This window comes from Benincasa hispida, chromosome 10, assembly GCF_027475165.1.
Source record: "Benincasa hispida cultivar pf3 chromosome 10, pf3_genome.v1.1, whole genome shotgun sequence".
Lineage (NCBI taxonomy): Eukaryota > Viridiplantae > Streptophyta > Magnoliopsida > Cucurbitales > Cucurbitaceae > Benincasa > Benincasa hispida.
The window spans coordinates 48,966,405-48,990,359 of NC_143487.1; the positions used below are offsets into that span (position 1 = coordinate 48,966,405).

The 23,955-nt window shown below is 34.3% G+C and overlaps 1 protein-coding gene across 1 annotated transcript; it reads left to right on the top strand.

The window, feature by feature from the left end:
• The first annotated feature begins 888 nt into the window (after nucleotides 1-888).
• Nucleotides 889-6,103, top strand: LOC120087731 (ribosome-binding factor A family protein). Its single transcript, XM_039044614.2, has 4 exons — nucleotides 889-1,502; nucleotides 3,213-3,386; nucleotides 4,442-4,650; nucleotides 5,716-6,103. Exons 1-3 carry the CDS (start codon nucleotides 1,143-1,145, stop codon nucleotides 4,586-4,588), a joined length of 681 nt encoding a protein of 226 aa, XP_038900542.1. The 5' UTR covers nucleotides 889-1,142; the 3' UTR covers nucleotides 4,589-4,650; nucleotides 5,716-6,103.
• The last annotated feature ends 17,852 nt before the right edge of the window (nucleotides 6,104-23,955 follow it).

The following is a 23,955-nucleotide window of genomic DNA, read 5'->3' on the forward strand; positions in this document are numbered from 1 at the left end:
CTAGGGTCAAATATCACATAAAGTATCTTTTTATTAGAAAAAACTAATAAAGTAGATGGTAAAAACATGCACTTTTAGACATTTATCAATGACGTTTTTCTTAACATGACAAGTAGATGTAATAAATTAACATTTAAAAGAATAATTCTAATGTTAGCTTAGTAGGTAAGGCACCAATTATCATTTCAAATAGTTGATGGTTCGACTTCTATATCGCAATCGTTGAACTAAAGCACGTGCGCGTGCACACACACATATACATGCACGCGTACATGCACACATACGCGTACATACACACACACAAAATCAAGTAAATACAATTTTTTTTAGATCAATCCATCTTTCCAGGTTGGTTTGCTTTTCAACACAATCAACCAAATATATTAGGCAACCCAAGTCTTATAATTTTGGGTTGAGTCAGGTTGAATCATTTATGTAAAGGGCCTAGCGTTCTAGATGAGGTGAGGTGGCTAGTGTCTGAACAACATTGACAAAGTGAAGTCATTCATGATTGAGCAACCATTGAACAATATTTGTAAGGTGAGTGGGCCTATGACTATGTTGGTGTTAAATCACGTTGGAAAGGTGAACAACATTGGATGATGACAACATTACTGTTGAGTGACTAGAGGAAAATGAGAGAATATTGCATTGCACACACATTGAAACTTGTCGGTTTAGTTCATAATTTTAGAGTTGTGTGGAGATGAAAGATCAAACCTGTGACTTCTAAGATGGAAGGTAATGTCAATTATCGTTGAGTTAAACACAGTCTTGCTTAAAAATCTATTAGTTATTCCTAAAAAATTAGTTACATGTTCAATTACAAAATTAAAGTTGGTTTATTATACCACTTTTAAGTACAAAACTAAGGTTATAATTTAACCAACCATACATCAAAATGAGCATAGCCCAAACAGGAGTTTTAGATCAAATGTTTGATCCTCCCACCGCATATTATTATTTTTTTTAAAAAAAAAACCCTCAAATGACATAAATCTATTTGAAAATCAAATTTTGAATATTGAAAAACCTTGGGTAAGAATTGGGCAAATCCGAATCCATTTTCAGCTCAACAAAGTAGAAATTTTGATCATAAATCCCACAAAAACAAGTATTCATCCAGGGAATCAAAATTCAGGATGCCGCATCTTCTGCAGCAAATTCATCCCCAGCCCCATCTTTCGCCACTGAAACTCTCATCTTCCTTGCCATCTTCACCATTTCCCTCTCAATTTCAAGCTTCCCGCCCATGGTTTTACTCCCCAAGTTCTGTCACCCTTCTTCGTCCACCTCGGATGATGGGCGCAACCATACGGTGTATGGCCAATTCACGGAGGGTTAAAATGGTGGCCAAGCAGATTCAGAGGGAGCTTTCCGACATGCTTCTTACCGATAAGGTCTTGCAGTACGCCATTCTTCCCGAGGCCTCTTTGGGAGCTGATAAGTATCTCTCGTCTCTCACCACCATCACCGATGTTGAAGTTTCTGCCGACTTGCAGGTATTTTGAGAGATTGTTATAATTGAAGAACTGGGTTCGGTTACTTTTTGCTGTTCTAGAAGAATTAGGTTTTGTTTTTCTTTTGTGCTCTGTTGCGATGAAATTGTAGTTACGTTTGTGGAACTGGGAAAGAATTGAAGTTGAGGGCTAAATCCTAAAGGGTGATTGTTATACTTGAATAGGATAGTAAATATTGCATTTGTTGAAGAGAAGGGATTCTATCAAGTTTTAACTTCTTAAATTGCTACACAATTGAATTACTGGTTGCATCTTGGATTGTGTGTATAGTGTAGTTTAGCCACTGGGAAATGATTACAAAGCTTCAGAAGCCCTTTGCAAATGTTAGGTTGAAGATATTTTTTATATTATATCTTTGAAGTACAAATGAAGAAGTATTCAAAATTAACTCAAGGATTAGACTATTGGGGTACATATTGAAATTGTAGACAACTTTTGAGCTAAGAAGCATAGACGTTTTGGCTAGTGTGTCTGTGTTGGACACTTGGATATCCAGACACTTGTTAGACATGGATCAGACACTTGTTAGTGCATATGTTAGGAATGCGTAGGACACTTGTTGAGTAGACTAAAAAACGCATATATGACTAATAATAAATTTGAGTGTGAAATACATCAAACTAATTTTTTAAGCATATAAATGTACCAAGCCATTTATTTTGAATTTTTTTCTGGTATAAAAATGACATATTTTTTTAAAATGTATATTAATAAATATGTCCTTGCCATGTCGTGTCCTCGATTTTTAAAAATATCATGCTGTTGTATCCATGTTGTATCGTATTTATGTCTCGTATTAGAATTTGTGCTTCTTAGCTCTTGAGAAATGCTTGAAAGTTACTTTAGCCTGGATAAATAAGTGTTGGTACGACAATGATTTTGGAAGAATTCCTGGGAAGTTATGCTGACATCAACCACTGGATAAACCATTGCTTCTTAAGCCTGGACTGATTCTACTATATAGACCAATAAAAGAAGTTCACTGATAACTTTTTCCATAAAGCAACTACTCCAGATCACTTCTGCTTTTGAACTTGCAGTGGCAGTTGTGTAAATGGTGGTCATTTCTTCTTATTGATGTTTGAACAGATTTAACCATTGAGTAAGCTGCCCATATCTTAGGATTTTCCTTAATGTCTTATTGTAATTCAAATTATTTCTTTAACTGAGGTTCAAATATAGATACGTTACACCTTTGAGTGTTGGAATAAGATATGTTAATGGGATAGAAGCCATGACAGGGCAATACAAACCCTTTGGTCTTCTCTGAGCCTTGACTGAGCTGGTTTGTGGTTTGCTCTTTTTCGACAGTATTTTGCCTCGTGACTTTCAATCTCGCCCAGAAGTCAGTTTCCGTACTCTCCATTGCTTGATTGTAGTCAATGTCAAATGCAACCTAGAGATTATTTCTTAAAAGAGCGAACATTTACCTTTTCATTGTTGCGAAAATTTGAGTACTATGAAGGTCAGACCTTGTTTCACCTTCCATGAGTTATCAGTTTGTTATTTAAATTGTACAATTTAGGTACCATGTGGATATGATGTGAATATGTTAATCTCAACTTAAACTCACCTGGAACAAAAAAAAAAAAAGAGCTTTTTCTATTCACTGGTGTATATGTTGGCCGCTTTTCCCAATGCTTCAGCTGATAAGTAATGGTTGTACACTATTATATGAATACGGACAAACAGGTGGTTAAAGTATACGTATCGGTCTTTGGTGATGAAAGAGGAAAGGATGTTGCTATTGCCGGGTTGAAGTCTAAAGCTAAATATGTTCGAAGTGTATTGGGAAAACGTATGAAGCTTCGGCTAACTCCTGAGATTCGCTTTATAGAAGATGAATCTTTTGAGAGAGGAAGCAGGGTAAGTAACAAACTAACATTTTATGTTCTTGCTTCTTACATAAATTTTCTTGCTGTGGCCGGGGACCAGTTTCAATTATTTTTAAAAATTCCTTCCACAAGATGTTTTCATATCATATTCTTCACTGTTGCCAATGCATGTGTTTGTGTCTTACAAACTTCAGGTTTATCTCCTATTTCCCATTGAAATATTCCTGGGAAGCTCTAGAAATAATCATTTCTTTGGCTGCTATTTCCTACAACAAATACTTGGAAATGAGAAATTTACCAGTGAGAAAAAGAGAGATGGTTTTGTAAGAGCAACGGGTCATTGTAGATTCATAGTAATAAGCGCTCGAGATGTTGGAGCTCCAAGCTTCTGGGTTTTCTGGGTTTAAGTTTCTAGCCATAAAATTAAGGGAAAATTGCAAAAACCACCCCGAAAGTATGGTGGTAGTTGCAACTATACTCTCAAACTTTCAATGGTAAAAATTGACCCCTCAATCTTATACAATTGGACCCTCAAACTTGCATAATTGTAACAAAGTTTGAGGGTTCAAGTTATCATTTGGGGGTCCAATTTCTACTAACTTTTGTATAAGTTTAATGGCCCAATTTTTACAATTGAAAGTTTAAGAGTGTAATTGCAACTACCACCATACTTCTGGTGTGGTATTTGCAATTTGCCCTAAAACTTATACAAGTCCAAATTTTTGTTGTCTTCGAAGTTAACCATGGGATGATGGGATCATCGGCAGAGTAGCTCAGGGTTAGTGAATTTGGGCCATAAGCATAATGCAATGAGTGAAGGCATCCCGATACTTCAGTAGTTCAGTTATCTAGAGAGAGAACAAGATTATGAAGAGTACCAATTGTGGAATAGATTGATTGTTAAAAAGTACAGCACAAACACTCTTATGCATTGATTACAATCTTCTTGGGTGGAAAATATATTCCTGTTTAAAACTCATCCTGTCATCGCCTGTTGCAAAATTTCAAGTTTTCACATCCCTATAATTTAACTGGAATATTACTTCAAGGTTCTTTCCTGTACTAATTTGTTTTGAACTTTCACAGGTAATTGCCATATTGGATCGGATCAAGGACAAAAAGAAGGATAACGATGATGAAGACTTCGAGCCATCTGAACTATCTGATACTCTTGAAGACGACAGGGACTGGAAAGGTGATGATGCTGATGAAGACATTATATATGTACAATAGCTTACTCCATTTCTTGTCAACCTTATGGTCATCTGTGCTGAGGCATCGGTTTGTTCTCGCAGGTTCGTCCTCTTGCGAGTTTAAGCAAAAAATCTACTACCTCTGCCCTTGTCATTATCTTTGTTTTCTTTTACATATGAAATATATTAGATTGATTTTCCCAAGATGCTTCTTGTGTCTGAAATTCATGGTTTCAAGTTATATAGCCAATCATCCATCTGGTTTAATTTTATTCTTGAAAACTTTGGGCCTCTAGGTTATGATATCGCATGCCTATAGTTTTGCAACTCCCATTAGTGCCCATTAAGGGTGAGTTTAGCCATCCATCTGATAGAAATCCTGTTAGGAAATAATTAGAGTATCAAGGGCATATTAGCAATTGTTTGATAGCTTGTTAGAAATAGGAGTGGCGAAGGAGAAAGACTAGTAATATTTTAGTCAATGATTTTGGACTTGAGAGATCTCAAAATTGGGAGGATCCAAGTAACTCAAACACTTGGTTTATCTTGTTGTTTGTCAATATATTTGGGTTCTATCACCGTCTTGTTTAAGCACGTTGTTAAAATATAGGTTTAAATACTATTTTGGTTCATATACTTTGAAAATGTTCATTTCGATCCCTATACTTTCAACTTTGGTTCATTTTAATCCTCGTACTTTTAAAATGTTCATTCTAGTCCTAGACTTTGAAAAAATGATAATCTTGGTCCCTTGATTTTCTTTTTTATTTCATTTTTTAGGGATTAAAATAGTCACTTTTTAAAAGTTTAAGGACCAAAATATATCGAAATTGGAAGTATAAGGACCAAAATGAACATTATGAAAGTATAAAAACTAAAGTAGTATTTAAATCTAAAATATATATTATTCCACGAACTAAAATTTCTATATTTAAAAGAGAAAACTGTTCGTCAAGGTCATAAACCAAAACAAAAACCAATTTAACCTTTAGCTGATTCCTTTTATTCTTCAACTTTATCTAAAACTTGAACAAAGCAAAAGTTGTATTAAACAAATTAAACTCTTAAAAACAAAAAGTGAAAAATGAGAACATTATTTTGATGTGTTAAAGAACTTTGATTTTGGATGGTACAATTTTGAAGCTCCAATTGTTATATCATATGCAGAGCAAGAAGTCAAAGATGCTTCAACCACCAAGAAGTCAGAATGTTGTTCCTCAAAGATTCTCCACTGTACCATCCAAAGTCTATTATCCTTAAAAGATGGTAGACAGAAATTGCTTGTTTTCTCTTCTGATTCAATTGTTTGTAGTTGCATAGAGATAATGATATCATATATACATATTCTAACTCCCACTCATCGAATTAAAATATCGATGTCGAGAAAAAAAGTCATTTTGTAATATTATTTGTCATGATTTGACTTTTTTTTTTTAATTTTATTTTCTTGATATTTCCAAAGAAAAAAGTATATATTTCTCTTCGACATCGGTATCGGATGTTTTGATTCACAGGAATGTTGATGGTAGAAAATAAAAGGGTGTTTTTGGGAGCATCTATTTTTTGTTTGTTGATATTAAATGGTGTTTATCTTTGCAACTTGTTCTTTTTATTTATTTTTTTTTTTTTATTATTATTCATTCAGATTTAAAGGTGGAAAAGACCTCTTAAATTATTCCAATCTCTTTCTTCCATTGATTTAATATCAAATTGTAGATCAGGAATTTGTCCTAGAAAGTTAGTTAATAATCATGGTGTTAAATTTCGAGCGACATCTCGACATGGCTCGATATACCGAACAACTTCGTCATGTTAGCTTAGAGACTTTAAACCTGACTTTTTTTTCTCTTTTTTCTCTCTCCTTTTTTTTTTTAAAAAAAGTATTTTTGCAGATTTCAAACATTTTCTTAACTCCTTACATTTTTCTTTTTTTCTTTTTTCTTTTTGTACTTACACATATTTTTTTATACCTTTTTAATTAATTGCCTTATATTTTCACATCTAATTTCACACCCATTTCTAATTAAATATTTCAATTTCTCAAAAGCGGTCAAAATCACAAAAATTATTTCTATTAATTTATTAATATTTCACATTTTAATTTTTTTATTATATTTTACCACCTAAGTATTCATTTTATTTTTTACTTTTTTTTTGCCTCGATTCAATTTCAAGTCTCAACTTCTCAAATTCCCTTTAATGCTATCAAATTTCCTCCAAATCTCTCAAGTTTTGTTCCCTCCAATTCTCACAATGTTCTTTCTTAAACTAGGAGAATTATAGATCTTCACTATTTAAGTTAATTTTCAAGTTATTATCTCTTTTCATAAGTTTACATTATAAACTTGTGTATACATAATTAAAATTTATTTATTTTTAAATAATTGTTTTGGTTTTTTAGTTCATTCAATTGTAGTTATTAACTTGCCAAATGTTTATTACTTTTCATCCATTGTTAATTCTTTAATATTTAATTAAGAATCTTAATTTTTTTAAAAGAAAAATTCCTTTTTTTTTTCTTTTTGATGATTTAGACCATGTTTGAGAAATTGAAATATTTAATTAGAATATATATGTATATGTATATATATAGATATATATACAAAAATGAAAAGAAAGAAAGAAAAAGACAAGGTGTTAAAAATATATTTGAGATCTAAAAAGAGAAAAAGAAAAAAAGAAAATAAAATAAAAGGTCAAGCTTAGGGTTTAGGCTCACCATCCATTCCATTTCAAATATGATATGAACTCACAAAAAAAACACAAAAACGAATCGGAGGAAAAACAAAATCGTCCGACATGTCGAGTCCTTTGAAACCTCGACATGTCGAGATAGCACTAAAAAATTAAGATTCTTATTATTTCACATATTATAAATAAAACATGGAGTAATAATTGTGAATAACATCAGAGTCATCAAGAAATTTAGAAATTTATTTTGGATTCTCAAATAATTTCTTTATCTAAAGAATATTAGAATATTAAATTTTGATATATTTTTTTATCTCCAACATCGGTGTTTAATGAGAAATTTCATATATTTAAAGCATTAAAATTTTTAAAAGGAGAACACTACTCGATCTCATTTTAAATTAAAAATTATTATTGATCGTTGAAATTTAAATGGTTAAGTTCAGGAAAATGATTAATTTCGAATTTTAAATTAAGGAGAAATTTCATATATTTATGGAATTTAAAAAAAAAAAAATAAAAAGGAACAATACTTTTTCTCAAATTATTTTATTAATATAGAAAACTTTCATGTATTTATGAATTCAGAAAATCAATAAGAGAACATTACTAATTCTCAAATTTAATTCTCCTTAGTTTTTAAAAAATCAATTTTGGTTAGACATGTCATGCATTTATGAAATTTTAACAAGTTTAATGCTCTAAACTCGTAGTTTGTAAATAAATTGACAAATTATTTATGGTTAAAAAATAATTTGTTATTTTATATTATGTCTTCAATTTGCATGACTGTATCCAATAAATCAAAATTCAAAGTTATTTGCATGAAACTTGAATAGTATGTAGTTGACATATAATGAATTTTGTTCAAGTAATAACTTGAAGGGTCTATAGTAGATGGATTAGGTTAGGTGTCTTATCTTGATAGCACTATGGATACTACCCACTTTGTAAATATTACAAACGATGTAATCTAAATCATTCACGTGGAGACATGTAAGTGGAGGTATCCTATACATTGAGTTTGTATAAGGCTAGACCGCGAAATAATTATTCTCTCTCTATAACTCGTTAATTGAAGAGATTATATTTCATAGGATGATCATATATAACTCGATCTTAGGGCTCATTTTTTGATTTGCTTGGTGAAAACGATTGAGTACCTGACTCAATAAGTCTGCCACTTTGTGGACTTGACTGAATAGGGAGCTGAGAACATAACATCACAAGATGAAATTTTCTCTTTCCCATATAGGGAAGTAGATGAGTGGTTCTCATAAACAAATTGTTCATTAGAGGACCAATGGTACTTAAGGATATAGAGGTCATTACAGGAGTAAAATGAACATTTGGCTTAGCTGTAATTATGAACAACTTGTGAAGGATCGACTTACGTGTAATGGTTATATCCATGGACACAACATGTCATACAATACATAAGAGTGCAACTAAGGGTCTATATGGTTAGCCCTATAATTAATGAATGTTGATTAATTAATTAATTAACTGTGAATCATTGGAGCTTATAATTTCGTAGGTCTATTAGGTTCCCCTGTTAGCTCACAATGGATTAACAAGAGCCATAGTTTTGAAAGAATAATTTGAATTTTTCAACTTAATTTACGAAAATATATATTAATTATATATGATATGATTAATATAAAGTATAATGTATATCTATACATTATAATATATGGTTAACTATAAATATGATTTATAATTTAAACTATATATTGGGAGAACTAATATATCTGAATTTGATTCAAATATTAAATTAATACAAATAAGATTTATATTAAAACGGTAGGTTATGAGAGAAATTTACTTTTGTATATGATACTTATCTATATTTAATTAAATATAAAATATTTAACTGAATTATATTATGTTATTTAATTAATTAACTAACTAATTAATTAATTATATTAATAAATTATATTATATTAATTAAGTAACCCCTCTGCATTATCTTTAATACAAAGGGTTCTGTAATTTTTAGTAGAGCGGTTTTTTTTAAAAAAATAGAACTTTCCCTCTCTCTCTCAACCTTACAAAAGATTTTTTTTTTTCTTTAAAAAACATATCTTCCTCCTAAAAACTCCCCACCAATTCTCTTCCTAAAAAAAGAGGCTCCCACAAGCCTGTTATTGGTCAGAGATTAGTCGAGAAGACTTAGCATCTCATTGCAAAGAAGAGTAGAGCGAGTTGTGGGACTCATTGAAAAAGTCTTCAAGTATAATCTTTCTTAATCCCAATTTTGTGGTTAACTTAATATTGAATGTACGGCTTATGTTCTCCATATGTTTAGCATTAATTTTGTAATATTAATCTTCCAAAATCAAAATAAAAACGATAAATTATGTCCGCTGTGGGATTCGATCTCATCGAGAACAATGTTTCTCCTTAAAATAAAATATTAATTTGCTCTATTTTTTAATTTAAGAAATATTTGTGGTGAATATATATATATATATAGTCTTTTTTTCTCTCTTTTCTTTTTTTTTTTTTTTTTGAAAATTTTGGATCTATGAGATTAAAGTAGATTTAATATTTATACAAATATATATACAAAAATTACGAATTCACAATAACTAACCGTTGGCATGTGTACTTGATATCCAAATCAAATTTCATGTGGAAGTTAAATAATAATAATAATAATAATAATAATAATTATTATTATTATTATTATTATTATTATGGCATATCAAAGAAAATACAAGCATTACAGAAGAGCAAATCAAGTCACTTTAAATATACAATTTTCATGTGGAAAAGAATGAAATAAATCTCTTCAATTTATTAAATATTTAATTTGAAAGCCGAGAGAAAAAGATAACAAACAATTAGCTAATTAGTGAGATCAATATCAAATCAAAGTAAGTAAATTTATTAAATAATAAAAACAACTTCATAACTAACAAAGTCTCCGTGGGACTTTAATTTGTACGCAAGTTCTTCCTTCCACTACACAAGACAAAATTAATTTGCATATTTAATATTAATTCTTGAGATGTAATTTGGCAATTTACATGGAAAGAAGAAAAATAAATACTCATAGTAAGGGTAGAGTGACGTTAAAGCTTACCATGGCTTGAAAACCGAGAATTTCTTGGGTAGAGTGACATGAAAGCTTACCATGGTTTGAAGACCAAGATTTCTTACTTGGGAAACAAAATTGCAGTTCAAACTCAACATTGATTTCGGTCGAGTCGACCTAACTCAAAGAATTAAAGGGCCAAGCTTGGCCTAGACCCAATCCAATTTTGACCCATCGAGAAAAGTCAATGGATTGGGTTATGGGCTTATGTTTAAGAGGTTGGGCTAGCTCAAGCCCTTTGAACCTCAAGCATTGATTGGGCTAGACTTGGGCCAGCCTAACCTCTTAAGCATAAGTAAGACCAGTATTGTAAGGATTTATGTCATAAATCTCGTAATATACGTAAATTTGTAAACAAATTATTAATAAATAAATAAAGTGTTTATTTCATGAATAAAGCAGTCTATTATTTGTATAATTCAAAATCCAATAAACTTATATTTGAGGTTATTTAATGTAACTTGAACAGTATGTAATTGACATACAACTAGATCGTGTTCAAGGAACAACCTAAAAGGTCTATAGTATATGGAAAAGGTTGGGTACCTTATCCTGGTATTACTATTAATACGACCCACTTTGTAAATGTTACAACTGAAGGATCTCATATCTAAGAGTTCCATGAGCGCGTTCGGATCGCTCCGATCTCACATTGACCGAAATACAACAATATACATTCATACAAATAGTTATGCAAACAAACATTAATTATCGACATGCTAAACAAGATAAAAAAAACAAGGGAGAGAGTTCCATACCATTTGAAGACAGTCTTCACACTTCGGAACTCCAACGCAGCGAAAACCTCCACGCGATCTACCAACACCTAGCAAAAGCATCGACTGCAGCAACACAAACAACCGTGAACAAGAACACCGTGGGGACGGTACCACCACTAAAGAGCCCTGGGTATTCTCGTAGTGAAAACCCAAATGATGGTCTTTGGTGAATTTGGTAGAGGAAGGAGGAAACACGAATCGTGTAGGCGATAAGCAAGTGGGAAAAAAAGCACTATCACATAGCAGACTACTTATTGTTTAGGAGAAGCTACACGATCGTGTATGATTTATTAAACGATCATTTAAAAAAAGGTACACGATCGTTTAGTAAAAACGACACATTATACAATCATTTAGAGAAGCTATCCGATCGTGTAGGCGACAGTGTGCAAGAGGAGCTATCGTATAGTCTCTCGATTTACGTAAGTGATCGTTTAGAAACCAGCGTGCTCTCTCTTTTTCTCTTCGGGCGATTGATTGAACGATTCAAAAATGAAAACAATTTTCATTTTAACTCATCGGTTACAATAACCGACGGACCCCACTAACCCACGTCCGAACGTGAATTTTGGATTAATTATCATATAACTAATCAACTAATTAATTAATAAATATAATCATATTATATTTTCATCCTATAGTTTGATATCACATATCTACTATAGTATTTTCTCCCCTACTTGATATAAATCATATTTATATCTAATTTTCTCTAAAATAATGTATCTCATACATTTAGCCAATTATATCATATATAATTAACTAGTCCAATTATATCATATATAATCGAACTTCCTTTTGTCAATTTGAACATTTTAAATTAACCCAAATACTGGTTCTCGACTTTATCCAAGCTACCCAGGAGACCTAATGGACATGTGGCTCAAGCTCCAACGGTCTATGAATAGCTGACTAAACTCTTTAGCCACGAGATCCACCATCAATTAACTGTCAGGCATTCTACTAAAGACCAACATCTAAACTCTTCTTACCATAGATATATTTCTGTGTCTATCAGATATAATCAATCATGAGTACGATGACCCTTCACAGATGCTTGTAAGTACAATTGGGTCAAATTACCGTTATACCCCTGTAGTTAGATCTCACTCCTTAAGTACCACTAATTCCTCTAATGAACAATACAATATAGTCAACCTATGTGCGAACACCTCTCAGGCCAAGAGAAGGTATGTGGTGCCACATCGTTCAAGCCCCGGAATCAGTCCTTAAGGAACTCTCTATCTACTTACCCTTGCCTCGGGGAAGGAGTGGATTCTATCTTGTGTAGCTGAGTTCCCAGCTCTAAAATCAGACGAGTCCCCAAAATGGTAGGTTTGAATTGGGGAACTGGCCACTTGCACCCATACAAATCAAAGGACCGCCTTCAATGGCAGGAGTTCCCAACTCACTCAGGATTGAGGTCATGTTACCTATGGTCATCCTAGTGAAGTGAAATCTCTGTCATGAACGATGTTATATAACGAGATGTTAACACTTCATGGTCAGGTCTTATACAAACTCTTTGTATAGGACGCCCCCGCTTGCATGTCCCCAACACGAATGATTAGGATCAGACTATCTGTGACAAGTCACAACACTTGTTACCATTCCACAAAACGGGCCGAATCCGTAGCGTTACCAGGATAAGGTTTCCCTTCTATATCTTTATACTACAGACCATTTTGGTTATCACTTAAGACATGATCCACTTGTATGTCACCACATACATTCTTGAATCACATACAGATAAATAGGGATTTTATGTTTATTGGTTTATGGTAAAGCAAATAAAACAAGTAACTGAGCAAAAATACAAGATGTGAAGTAAATATCATATATTAACAACATAAGCATTCGTACATACTGTTTACAAACTACAGGGCACGAGACTTTAGAGTATCAACCCCAATAATCTCCCACTTGTCCTAAAGCGAAGTGAGATGTACAATAAACTAGGGCATAAAAGCCCAGTACAAGAAAATCTCCCACTTGCCCTAGTCCAGCCGCGGGCAATCCTGTAGACCCATGCTCCATAGGTGACCCTCAAACACTGTAGCCGTGAGAGCCTTCGTAAATGGGTCAGCAACATTAAAATGGCCTGGGTTAGACTAATCCGTCTCATCTCCTCAACCTTTTGAGGCGTCTTAGGACACATTTCTTGAGACAAAGTGACTTCATGCCTGAACAGCAGTAGGCCCCTTCTGGAGTCTTGCATCGAGTACTTGAGCAACAACTTGTCAATGTACGATGCTTGAGATAGTGTTAGCACTTTTTTCTTACGATCCCAAAAGATCTGTATACCTAGAACAAACTGAGCCTCTCCCAAATCTTTCATTTGGAATTAGATCGTTAGCCAGTTCTTAACTGCAGTTAGTAGACTTGATGATCTTCTTGTAGACACAAGGTTTTGGTCATCTACATACAACACTAAGAAGACTACTGAAGCATTGATGATCTTCTTGTAGACACAAGGTTCATCAACGTTTTGGTCAAAGCCATACGACTTGATCCATTCATCCTGGTCAACATTCTCCATTGTCTTTTTATAGGACAAGGATCCTCAACGTCGCCATCTACTACCATAACAAAGATTTTCGTGAAACCTAGATAGTGAACGGGTGGGTTCGCAACCCTCCCACTATGTCGAGGTTCCCTCAACTCTTGCTGATGTAGTTTCATTGGAAAGGCTCACGCAACATGACTTTGTTTCGTGGACTGTGCTCCCTTATATAATCCTCCTCCAAGAAAGTAGCATTTTTTGAAACAAACACCCTATTTTCCGTCGGATCATAAAAACATCCCCCTCGTGTACCTTTGAGGTAGCCTACAAAGAGCCATAACCTCAACCGTGGTTCCAACTTCTTGGGATTAGGCTCAAGCATATATGCAGGGCAACCCCAAATGCGGAAATGACATAAACTAATTTTACACCCGTTCCACAACTCCAGAAGTGTTCTTGCAACACTCTTGGAAAGAACACAATTGAGTATATATACTGCAACCTCCACTGTGAAACCCTAAAACGAGTCTAGTAAGGAAGCGTAACTTATCATCAAGCGAACCATGTCTAACAAGGTCCTATTTCTCCTATTTGCTACACCATTCTGCTGAGGTGTACCCGACGCTGAGAGTTGGAAAACGATTCCATGTTCTATCAAATAGTCCTAGAATGCTGAGTCCAAAAACTCTCCACCTTGATCTGATCAAGGTGTTTTAATCCGTCTATCCAATGCATTTTCAACTTCAGCCTCGAACTCTTTCAACTTTTCAAAGGATTTAGACTTCCGTTGCATAAGATAAACATACCCGTACCTAGACTATTCATCAGTAAAATTGATAAAAGACTCATAGCCACCTCAGGCTCGCACATTCATAGGACCACAAAGGTCAGAATGTATTAACTCAAAAGGCTCCTTGGCTCTATAACCATTTCCAATAAAAGTTCGTTTAGTCATCTTACCTTCAAAGCAAGATTCGCACATTGGCAAAGAATTTTCTTCTAACTCACTTAGAAGTCCATTCTTCACCAATCTCTCAATCCTATTGAGATTGATGTACCCTAAACGAAGATGCCAAATATTTTCTTGTACTGGGCTATTTTGCCCTAGTTTATTGTTTTGTACTAGTTTCTTGTACACCCCATTTCACTTTAGGACAAGTGGGAGATTGTTGGAGTTGATGCCCTAAAGTCTCGTGTCCTGTAGTTTGTAAACAGTATGTACGAATGCTTGTGTTGTTAATATATGATATTTACTTCACATCTTGTATTTTGCTCAGTTACTTGTTTTATTTGCTTTACCACTAACCAATAAACATAGAATCCCTGGTTGTCTGTATGTGACTCAAACATGTATGTGGTGACATACAAGTGGATCATGTCTTGAGTGATAACTAAAATGGTCTGTAGTATATGGATATAGGAGGGAAACTTTATCCTGGTAACGCTACGGATGCGGCCCGTTTTGTGGAATGGTCACAAGTGTTGTGGCTTGTCACAGATGGTCTGATCCTGATCATTCGTGTTAAGGACATGCGAGCGGGGTCGTCCTATAGAAAGAGTTTGTATAAGACCTGACCACGAAGTGTTAACATCTCGTTATATAACACCGTTCATGACAGAGACTTCACTTCACTAAGATGACCATAGGTAACATGACCTCAATCCTAAGTGAGTTGGGAACTCCTGCCATTGAGGGCGGTCATTTGATTTGTATGGGTGCGAGTGGCTAGGTCGCTGATTCAAACCTACCATTTTGGGGATTCGTCTGATTTGGGAGCTGGGAACTCAGCTACACAAGATGGAATTCACTCTTTCCCCGAGGCAGGGTTAGTAGATAGATGGCTCCCTTAAGGGCTGATTCCGGGGTTTGAACGGTGTGGCGCCACACACCTTCTCTTGGCCCCCGAGGTGTTCACATATAGTTGGACTATGTTATATTATTCATTAGAGGAATCAGTGGTACTTAAGGAGTGAGATGTAACTACAAGGGCATAACGGTAATTTAGCCTAACTGTACTTACGAGCATCTGTGAAGGGTCATCGTACTCATGTTTGGTTATATCCGATGGACACAGAAATATATCTGTGGTAAGAAGAGTTCAACTGTTTGTCTTTCGTGTAATGCCTGACAGTTAACGGATAGTGGATCTCGTGGCTAAAGAGTTTAGTCAGCTATTCATAGACTGTTGGAGCTTCGAGCCACAGGTCCATTAAGTTCCCTGGGTAGCTTGGATAAAGTTGAGAACTAGTGTTTGGGTTAATTTGAAATGTTCAAATTGACAAGAGGAAGTTCGATTATATGTGAGATAATTGGACTGGTTAATTATATAAGATATAATTGATGTATGAGATACATTATTTTGGAGGAAATTAGATATAAATATGATTTATATCAAGTAGAGGAGTAAATACTATAGTAGATATGTGATATCAAACTATAGGATAAAAATATAATATGATTATATTTATTAATTAATTAGTTGATTAATTATATGATAATTAATCCAAAACTCAGGTTCGGATGTGGGTTAGTGAGGCAACGTCGGTTAGTGTAACCGATGAGTTAAAATGAAAATTGTTTTCATTTTTGAATCGTTCAATCAATCGCCCAAAAGATTTCGGAAGTGCACGTTGGAAAATTCTAAACGGTCGCTTACGTAAAATGAGAGCCTATACGATAGCAGTCTTCACCTAAACGATCGTCTTCTTCTTTCCTAAACGATCGCACACTGTCGCCAACACGATTGCATAGCTTTTCTAAATGATCGTAGAGTGTGCCAATTTTACTAATCGATCGTATACCTTTTCCTAAACAATCGTTCAGTAAAACCTACACGATCGTGTAGCTTCTCCTAAACAATAAGTAGTCTGCTATGCAATAGCGTCTTTTTCCCTCCCACTTGCTTATCACCTACACGATTCCTGTTTCCTCCTTCCTCTACCAAATTCACCAAAGACCACCCTTTAAGTTTTCACTCCGAGAATACCCGGGACTCTTTAGTGGTGGTGTCGTCCCCATTGCGGTCATGAGTTTGTGGTTGTTCGTGCTGCTGGTGTTGACGCTACTACTGGGTGTTGGTAGATCGCTTGGAGGGTTCCGTTGCATTGAGTTCCGAGGATTGAAGATTGTCTTCAATTGGTATGGAACTCTTTCCCTCTTTGTTTTCTTGTTCATAGCATGCCAATAATTAGTGTTTGTTTGCATAACTGTTCGTATGAATGTATAATGTGCATTTCGGTCACAATGAGATCGGAGCGATCCAAACGCGCTCATAGAACTCTTAGGTAAGTGATTCTTCAATTGGAATCAGAGACAGGTTATGATACTACGATTTCATCTGTTGCAACGAAATGAGATTTACATTTATGGTGGGCGCATTTCTACACAGATTTAATGGTTAAATTTTTGTGTGGATGTGCGGGATTAATGCATGTTTTCGGGATGATTAGCCTGGGTTTGATTTAGATCCTTTCACATTTGCGATTGTTTGTAAAGGCCCTTACGTTTTTGGGCACTAATAATCGTTAACGTGTCTATATTCAAAGTTTGTTTGAAGTTTTGAGTCGTTCGTCGAAGTTCCAGGCAAGCGTTGCAGTTCTTCGAAGAAGGAGGCGATCTAGGGTTGATCGCATCGTGCAGAAGATGTTCTATGCAAGCGCTGTTGATTGCATCATAAAAATGAAGAAGTACGCGATCGTTATTGAACGCATCAATTAAATGATGGGGTATGCGATCAAGAGTTGATCGTATCATTTTTTTTTTACAATTGTGTACCGATCGCTGAGTATCGTTTAATGTATGCGTGCGCTAAACGATCATTTAAGTCAACAAGCTTCATCGCTTAGTAACTGACTAAACGATCACTTAGCATCGCAAGGTAAATCATTTACCTGGTTACACGCATCGTGTAGACGATTAAATGCTCATATATCGTTTAAAGCGCGCGTGTTAGACGATCGTTTAGGTCAGCAAGCTTCATCGCTTAGTAACTGACTAAACGATCATTTAGTAATGCAAGGTAAATCATTTACCTATCGTTGCGCTACACGCTCGCATAGGCGATCAGGCTTCGCAGTCTCGTCGTCTACGCGATCGTTTACTTGTGCTTCTATCATATAGTGCGCGCTGAACGATCGTCTACCTACTGAAGTTTACTGCACGATGAAGACCTTTTGGCAGTTCAAGACTCGGTTTGCCATTGAACCGGTTTGCTCGATGAAAAATGTAATAGATAGGGTTTTTTCATTCCGATTTTTTGTAAAGTTTTATCCCGGTCCATTAATTCTTTATTTATTACATGGGATGTATGTTTTTTATATGTCATATGGTATGCATATATAGTAAATCCCACCTTAGGTTATGCAATGGTCATGCATCATCTCTTTATTGTAATTGTTATAATTTAGAGAAGCATGATTTAATTATGTAAGAGCATGCTCATGCATCATATAATATAAGAGTTATATTTATGCATGTATAAAAAGCATTGACATGCATCATCTTTATATTATAATTGTTATAGTATAAGGGTGAATGATAACATGTTTGCTTGGTTATTACGCATTATATAAAAGTTATATATAGTAATAACCGGACATTGCATGAAGCATGACACATAGGTTACTTTATAAATGTTATAAACGTCTCGTTGTGCGCAATGTTTTTAGTTGTTTCTTTTTAAAAGTTTAGAAACACCAACGTGCTCTCTCTTTTTCTTTTCGGGCGATCGATTTGAACGATTCAAAAATGAAAACATATTTCATTTTAACTCGTCGGTTACAATAACCAACGGATCCCACTAACCCACGTCCGAACGTGAATTTTGGATTAATTATCATATAATTAATCAACTAATTAATTAATAAATATAATCATATTATATTTTTATCCTATAGTTTGATATCACATATCTACTATAGTATTTTCTCCTCTACTTGATATAAATCATATTTATATCTAATTTCGTCCAAAATAATGTATCTCATACATTTAGCCAATTATATCATATATAAATAACCAGTCCAATTATATCATATATAATCGAACTTCCTCTTATCAATTTAAATATTTCAAATTAACCCAAATACTGGTTCTCGACTTTAACCAAGCTACCCAGGGGACCTAATGGACTTGTGGCTCGAAGCTTCAACGGTCTGTGAATAGCTGACTAAACTCTTTAGCCACGAGATCCACCATCCGTTAACTGTCAGGTATTCCTTAAAAGACCAACAGTTGAACTCTTCTTACCACAGATATATTTTTGTATCCATTGGATATAACCAATCATGAGTACGATGACCCTTCAAAGATGCTCGTAAGTATAGTGGGCCAAATTACCATTATGCCTTTGTAGTTACATCTCACTTCTTAAGTACCACTGATTCCTCTAATGAACAATACAACTTAGTCCAACTATGGGTGAACACCTTTTGAGCCAAGAGAAGGTATGTGGTGCCACATCGTTCAAGCCTCGGAATCAGCCCTTAAGGGAGCCATCTATCTACTTACCCCTGCCTCGAAGAAGGAGTGAATTCTGTCTTGTGTAGCTGAGTTCCCAGCTCCCAAATCAGATGAATCTCCAAAATGGTAGGTTTCAATCGATGAACTGCCACTCGCACCTATACAAATCAAAGGACCGCCTTCAATGACAGTAGTTCCCAACTCACTCAGGATTAAGGTCATGTTACCTATGGTCATCCTAGTGAAGTGAAACCTCTCTCATGAACGGTGTTATATAACGAGACGTTAACACTTCGTGGTCAGGTCTTATACAAACTCTTTATATAAGATGCTCCCGCTTGCATGTCCCCAACACGAATGATCAAGATCAGACCATCTGCGACAAGTCACAACACTTGTGGCCATTCCACAAAGCGGGCCGCATCCGTAACGTTACCAAGATAAGATTCCCCTCCTATATCCATATATTACAAACCATTTTGGTTATCACTCAAGACATGATCCACTTGTATGTCACCACATACATGCTTGAGTCACATACAGATAAACATGGATTTTATGTTTATTGGTTTGTGATAAAGTAAATAAAACTAGTAACTGAGCAAAAATACAAGATGTGATGTAAATATCAAATATTAAAAGTGTTATAGGACACGAGACTTTAGGGCATCAACCCCAACAACAACAATTAAAAGTTTTATAAACAATTAGATCCAAATTGTTTATGTGGTGACATGCAAGTGTCGGTATCCTCTATAGTGAGTCTATATATGGCCGGACCATGAAATATAATCTATCTTTGTAACACCATTAACTAAAGAGATTTATATTTCAAACGATAACCATGTAACTCGATCTCAATCCTTAATGGGCTATGAACTGCTGCTCATAAGGGTCGTTCTTTGATTTATATGGGTGAGAGTGACCTTAGTTATTGACTTAATATGCATACCATTTTGGGAATGATACCGAGTGAGGAGTTGGAACATAACTTCACAAGATGAAATTCACTCCTTCCCGACTTTATTGAACGTAGACAGATTGTTCCTTTAAGTATTGACTCTAGGACTTGAACAATGAGGTCTCCTCCTCTCACTGGCTCGAGAGTGACTTTGTTTATGTTTGGACCATAAACAAAATTGTTCATTAGAGAAACAGTGATACTTAAGATACGAGAGGAAACTATAGGGGTAAAACGATAATTTGACCAAACTGTAATGACAAACAATTTGTGAAGAACTGACTTACAAAATATGGTTAATTCAATTGACATATAAATATATTGCAGTTCATATGAGTGCAACTATAGGTCTTTAGTGAAGTGCCCCATAGTTAATGAATGTTGATTAATTTAATTAAAGAGTTTAATTAATTCATCTCGTATCACTAAAACTTATAGCTATAGGTCCATTAGATCCCTTACTAGCTCACAAACATATTAAATAAGGATTTTAAAGTGGAAAAAATTTGAAGAGTTCAAATTATTTTAAAGGAAATTAATTGTATATGATACAAAATAACATAATGTTAGTTGTATATGATACAATTAATATACATTATAGTATAAAATAAATTTTGAATTAGATTTATAATTAAACTATATAATATTAATATTTGAATAAGATTCAAATATTAAATTAATATAAATTAGATTTACATTAAAACTATAGGTTATAATTGATGTAAATAAGATTCACATTAGAACTATAGGTTATGTGAGGGACGAACATTTGCATATGATTAAAATTAATTAAGTTAAATATTTGATATTTAAATTAATTAATTGAATTTATTTAATTAAATTTATTTATCGAGTTAAACTAAATTAAATTAAACTCTTCTGCATTGCAGGGAGTAGGAGAGTGGAAGAGTGGGAGAATGAAGAGAGAGTAGTGGAATTGTCTGAAAGAGGCTTCAATCATATTCACGTTAAAAAAAATTACACTCTCAGTCTCTCACACACTGTCTCTCCATCAAACATACTCTCAGAGAAAGGAGTTCTCTGTTTTTTCTTTCCTTTCACAAGGTTCCCACAAACCTCTTTGTCCAAAAAAGATAGCGGAGAAGATCATTGGTCGTGTCGAATTGTATTAAATGTGCTGTATTTACCAAGACCAGGAGAAGAAACATTGAAGATCGATCAAAGTTAACATTCTATTTCTTTTGAAATTCTTAAGATCATGCTTAATCCTGTAGCTTTGTTATTATTTTGTAAACAGTTCACATCACACAGATTAAGTCAAATAGCGATCAAATGCTTCCACATAAGGAATTCAAACAAGTACAACCTCTTAAACATAAGCCTATAACTCAATCCATGGACCTTCATCGATGGGCCAAAATTGGATTGGACTTGGACTTAGGACCGAACTCGAATTGACCTTTCAAATAAATTATTAATTTTTATTTTAAATTTAAAAATACCTTGAACACTTATTTGTAGAGTATGCAAACCTTTCATCCTTCAAATTTTCCAATATAGAAGAAGAATAGGGTGGTTCTTTAATGGTTTTTACTTTACAACTCACACCCACCCTCCCTACATCCATTAAGTCATCTCTCTCATTTAATTCATTTTAATCTCTGTGCATGTGTAAATGAAAACTAGTTGGTTGTTGAATTTATTTTTTTAATTTTAAAATGATACTAGTTATTAATTAGTATTAATAATTATATATAAAATATATTTGTTGTTATATTACATTGGATTTTTTGGGCATTGATCCAAATACGGTTCAAACAGGATAGCCCATGGGTTGACACAATTAAAAAAAAAAAAGATCCATATCCAATCCAATTTATGAAAGGACTAGATTGGGCTAGGTGTTGGGTTGCATGTCCTAAGACTCGCAGTTTATAATTTTAAACATATTTTATTTACAATAAAGATATTATTGCCAGTTATTCAGCCAAATTATTGCTAAATATGTAAATTGCACTTGTATAGACTAAATCTAATAAACTAAGATCCATGTCTATTACATGAATACTTGAACTATATGTGGAGACATAAGAGTGGATCAAGTTCAAGTAGAATGAACAATCTGTTTATGGTCTCCACATACAGTTCAAGACTCATAAGACAACTTAGGATGTTAGTTTATTGGATTTAGGGTTATTAAGACAAAATGAAAACAACATAATCAATAACACTTATTGAAATAATACCGATAACTCTTTTAATGACAGTCAACTATTTACATTTACTGTCTACGAGTTTTAGGGCATAAAACCCAACAAACTTCCACTTGAACTAAAACTCTAGTTAATGGTGTGTACATAATATCAATAATCCAAAATAGTGGGAATGGTAAATAGACAATAAACTAGGCTATCTATATTCCCATTACACATCTTCCACTTACCGTAGATTATACAATGTACATGTCTCACAGACCTAGATTCTCTAGATGACTCTCGAACACTTTAGTCGAGAGAGCCTTCGTAAAAGGATTACCAATGTTGTGCTCTAAAGCGATCTTTGTGACTATCACATCTCCTCGTTGCACAATCTCCCATATCAGGCGATATTTTCTCTCAATATGTTTTCCTCGTTTGTGGTTGCGAGGCTCTTTAAAATTAACTACTGTCCCATTGTTGTCACAGTATAAGGTAATTGGCAAGTCCATGTCTGGAACGACTTCCAAATCACTTAGGTACTTCTTGAACCAAACTGCTTCCTTTGCAGCTTCACAAGTAGCTACATATTCAGCCTCTATAGTGGAGTCTTCAATGCATCCTTGCTTAATGCTACGCCACACTACAGCTCTCTCGTTCAGGGTGAACACTAATCCTGATATGGATTCCCTAAATCCTTGTTAGTTTGGAAATCAAAGTCGGTGTATCCTATAAGGATAAATCCTTAGCTCTATACACCAGCATGTAGTCCCTTGTTTTCCTAAGATACTTGAGAATATTCTTAACTGTAGTCCAGTGGTCTAACCCTAGATTGAATTGGCACCTACTGACTATTTCTATTACATAACAAATGTCTAGCCTAGTGTAAAGCATAAAATATATTAAGTTGCCCCATAGTTGAGACATAGGGAATATGTCTCATATCCTTAATTTCTTTAGGTGTCTTAGAGCACCGTTCCTTAGACAAGTGAACCCTGTGCCTAAAAGATAATAAACACTTCTTAGAGTTCTGCATCTAATATCGAGCCAATATTTTTTCGATATAAGTTGCTTGAGACAGCCAATGTTCTGTCCTTAAGATTCCTAATAATTTGGATCCTAAGAACATACTGCGTCTCTCCCAAATATTTCATTTGGAGTTGGGCTGCTAACCATTTTTAAAAATTTGGATCCCAAGAACAAACTTTACTGTTGATGATTTTCTTGCACAAGGTTCATCAACGTTCTAATCAAAATCAAAAGATTTGATCATAGTATCAAATCTAATGTTCCAAGATCTAGATGCCTACTTCAACCTATAAATGGATCGATTCAGCTTACAAACTTTTTGCTCTTGACCTTGGACTATGAACCCCTCGGGCTGAGACGTAAAGATGCCCTCTTCAAGATTGCCATTCAGAAAAGGTAGTTTTGTCCATTGTCCATATCTCATAGTCATAATATGTGGCTATGGATAAGAGACTTCCTATAGACTTAAACATAGCAACAGGGAAATTGTTTTTCTCATAGTCGACCCCTTCCCTCTGGGTATATCCTTTGTTACAAGTCTAACTCTAAAGGTTTGTACCTTTCTAGTTACATCTTTCTTTCTTTTATATATCCATTTACACCCTATGGGTCTAACCCCTTCAAGTAGATCTACAAGTTCTCATACTTAATTGAAGTACATTAACTCCATTTCAAGGTTCATGGCTTTGACCCATTAGTCCTTGTCTACGTTATTCATTGTCTGCTT

What these genes read in the sequence shown, in the direction of transcription:
- LOC120087731 (XM_039044614.2), top strand. Translation starts at nt 1,143, where the DNA reads ATGCCGCATCTTCTGCAGCAAATTCATCCCCAGCCCCATCTTTCGCCA. An exon ending in AAGTTTCTGCCGACTTGCAG is followed by an intron (nt 1,503 to 3,212) that starts GTATTTTGAGAG and finishes ACGGACAAACAG; the next exon opens with GTGGTTAAAGTATACGTATC. An exon ending in CTTTTGAGAGAGGAAGCAGG is followed by an intron (nt 3,387 to 4,441) that starts GTAAGTAACAAA and finishes GAACTTTCACAG; the next exon opens with GTAATTGCCATATTGGATCG.